This window comes from Mandrillus leucophaeus, unplaced genomic scaffold (genome assembly GCF_000951045.1).
Source record: "Mandrillus leucophaeus isolate KB7577 unplaced genomic scaffold, Mleu.le_1.0 Scaffold17, whole genome shotgun sequence".
NCBI lineage: Eukaryota > Metazoa > Chordata > Mammalia > Primates > Cercopithecidae > Mandrillus > Mandrillus leucophaeus.
This window is the reverse complement of record NW_012101698.1, coordinates 3,802,614-3,805,407: the sequence shown is the minus strand read 5'-3', so window position 1 is coordinate 3,805,407 and position 2,794 is coordinate 3,802,614. Positions and strand designations below refer to the sequence as shown.

Genomic DNA, 2,794 nt, shown 5'->3' with positions numbered 1-2,794 from the left:
CTGCAACCTCTGTCTCCCAGGCTCAAGCGATTCTCCTGCCTCAGCCTCCCAAGTAGCTGGGATTACAGGTTTGCGCCACCACACCTGGCTAATTTTTGTATTTTTAGTAGAGATGGGGTTTCACCTTGTTGGCCAGGCTGGTCTCGAACTCCTGACCTCAGGTGATCCACCTGCCTCGGCCTCTGAAAGTGCTGGGATTACAGGCGTGAGCCACTGCACGTGGCCAATTTACATATAACTTTCATATCCAATGTATAAAGTAAGATAAACTTGCATTTGACTTTAGTTAAGCTCTCTAGGTCTTTTGTTTTCCTTTTTGGGGACTGGGTCTCTGTTGCCCAGGCTGGAGTAAAGTGGCACAATAGCTTACTGCAGCCTCAACAATCCTGGGCTCAAGTGATCTTCCCACCTCAGCTACCCAAGTAGCTGGAACTACAAGCATGCTCCACCATGCCTGGCTCATTTTGTTTTTAATTTTTAATAGAGACAAGGTCTTTCTATGGTGCCCAGGCTTGCCTTCAACTCCTGAGTTCAAGTGATCCTCCTGCCCTGGCCTCCCAAAATGTTGGAATTACAGGCATGAGCCACTGCACCTGGCTAGTATTTTCTTTTGGCTCATTCCTGTCCTAGAAGGAGTCCCACAAGGGTCCAATCTTAGAACCAAAGGAAACAAAAATAGAGAAAAGGTTCTTAGGTCTTCAGACAGTAGACATGAAGATAAATGTAAGAAAATTTCCACTTGAATTTCTATGCCTCCCAGTACCAGGCTTTGACAAAGGTGTGTTTTTTCCCCCATCTTATTTAATTACTCAAGACCATCATGGCAAATCTGTTGAACTCAAAGTCTCGTTACCTTCTGCATATCTGCTTGATCCTTTTTCCAAGCCCACACAACTGTGATCACATAGAATCCTAAAAGGCCAGCCAGCAGTGACACCCCAACAGGATTGTTGGTCACGCGAAGGAACAGTTCAACCGTGTCTTCAACATTCACGGTCCTGGGCACGACAAAGAAGTCGCTGGCAAAGAAGGTCAGGTGGTTACAGAGACACTGTGTTCTCAGAATTGTGCTCTGTGGCCCAACCTGGAATTAGAATCAAGACGTTGATTCTAGTTGGACAGGGTGCTAAGGAAGGGACAGACATAAAACAAACACCAGCAATTTAGAGATGGAAAGAGGTGCCTGGATCTCTTATTCACCGCTGGTGATGACGTAAATTAGTATAACCAATATGGAAAGCAATTTAGCAACATCTAGTACAGCTGAAGAAGCACAAACTCTTTGAACCCTGCAATTCCAGTTCTGAGTGTATATATGTTCTAGGGGAACTGTGCACATGTGTATAAAGATATGTGAAAAGGAATGTTTTGTCACCCTTGATAATTATCAAAAATAGGAAACAACTTATATGTTCAATAACAGAACATACAAATTAACGGTACATAAGTAAGCAGAGGCAAACTGATGGAATTCTATACAGCAGTTAAAAATGAATGAATTAGCCAGGTGCGGAGGCTCACATCTGTAATTCCAGCACTTTGAGAGGCTGAGGCAGGTGGATCACCTGAGGCTAGGAGTTTGAGACCAGCCTGGACAACATGGTGAAACCCCATCTCTACTAAAAATATAAAAAATTAGCCAGGCGTGGTGATGGGCACCTGTAGTCCCAACTACTTGGGAGGCTGAGGTAGGAGAATTGCTTGAACCCGGGAGGCAGAGGTTGCAGTGAGCCGAGGCCATACCACTGCATTCCACCCTGGGTGATAGAACAAGACTGTCTCCAAAACAAATAAATAAAATTTTAAAAAATGGATGAATTAGAGGTAGATGTATCAACATGGATAAATGCTGAGTGAATAAAACAAGAGATATGTACAGTATAATGCCACTTGCACAAAGCCTAAGAAGCATGCAAAACGCTTATTTATCTATTCATTGTCAGTTTCCCTCTCCAGAATGTCAGTTCATGAGGATATTGTCTTGTTCACTGTTGTATCTCTAGTTCCTAGACTTGGGCATGGCACGTAGAAGACACTCAATAAATATTTGCTGAAAGAATGAATTCCCCCCTCAAATTCAGGCCAGTAGTTACCCTTTGGTGGAAGGGAAGGAAGGAGAGAGAGACTAGAGAGGGATACACAGAGGGTGTTTTATTATTTAAGAAAATCTGAAGCAGAGAAAAATACTAACTTTGATAAAGCTGAATGTGCATTCAATGTTTTTTATTATTCCATATGACTTTCCATATGTTAGAACATTTCTGCATGTTTAAAAATATGTCAATAGGTGATTACATGGAAGCTACCAATTCTGTGTTTGGTTTCGTGGATGAGAAGCCTCCAGTATGCTCATTATGACTACTTCTTTCCATGGCACAGGGTTAAGTCCTGGAGGCCCAAGCTAGTCCACCTTTGGAAGAACTCTTGTGCTGTACTTGGGGCAGGTCAATTCCTTTCATGGTGTCCAAGCACTTCAAAGAGCTTCAAGGAAGTGGGAAATATCCAATACCTTCTGCAATCAACAGGTGTGTGCTGAGAGAGGAGAAAAGCTCTCAAGCTACTCTCAAAGTATGGTTTGCCTAACAAGCAGCACTGGGACAGCTGGGAGCTTGTTAGAAAGGCTTGATCAGAGCTACTGCTTCAGAATCTACATTTTAACAAGCTATGTATAGATTTGCTTGATAGCCATTGTCCAGCTATGACTGCCTGAGGCTATGAATGGTGCAGATACCTTCCTAAAAATCCTCTTTCTCTCAGGCCTGTAATTCCAGCACTCTAGGAGGCCAAGGCAGGC

General features: G+C 43.3%; 1 protein-coding gene across 1 annotated transcript in view; it reads right to left on the bottom strand.

The window, feature by feature from the left end:
- Positions 1-2,794, bottom strand: part of PKD1L3 (polycystic kidney disease 1-like 3) — a 116,138-nt gene that overhangs the window by 83,587 nt on the left and 29,757 nt on the right. The window contains 1 exon segment of the mRNA XM_011976817.1: positions 854-1,084. Coding sequence (XP_011832207.1) covers positions 854-1,084 — 231 coding nt within the window.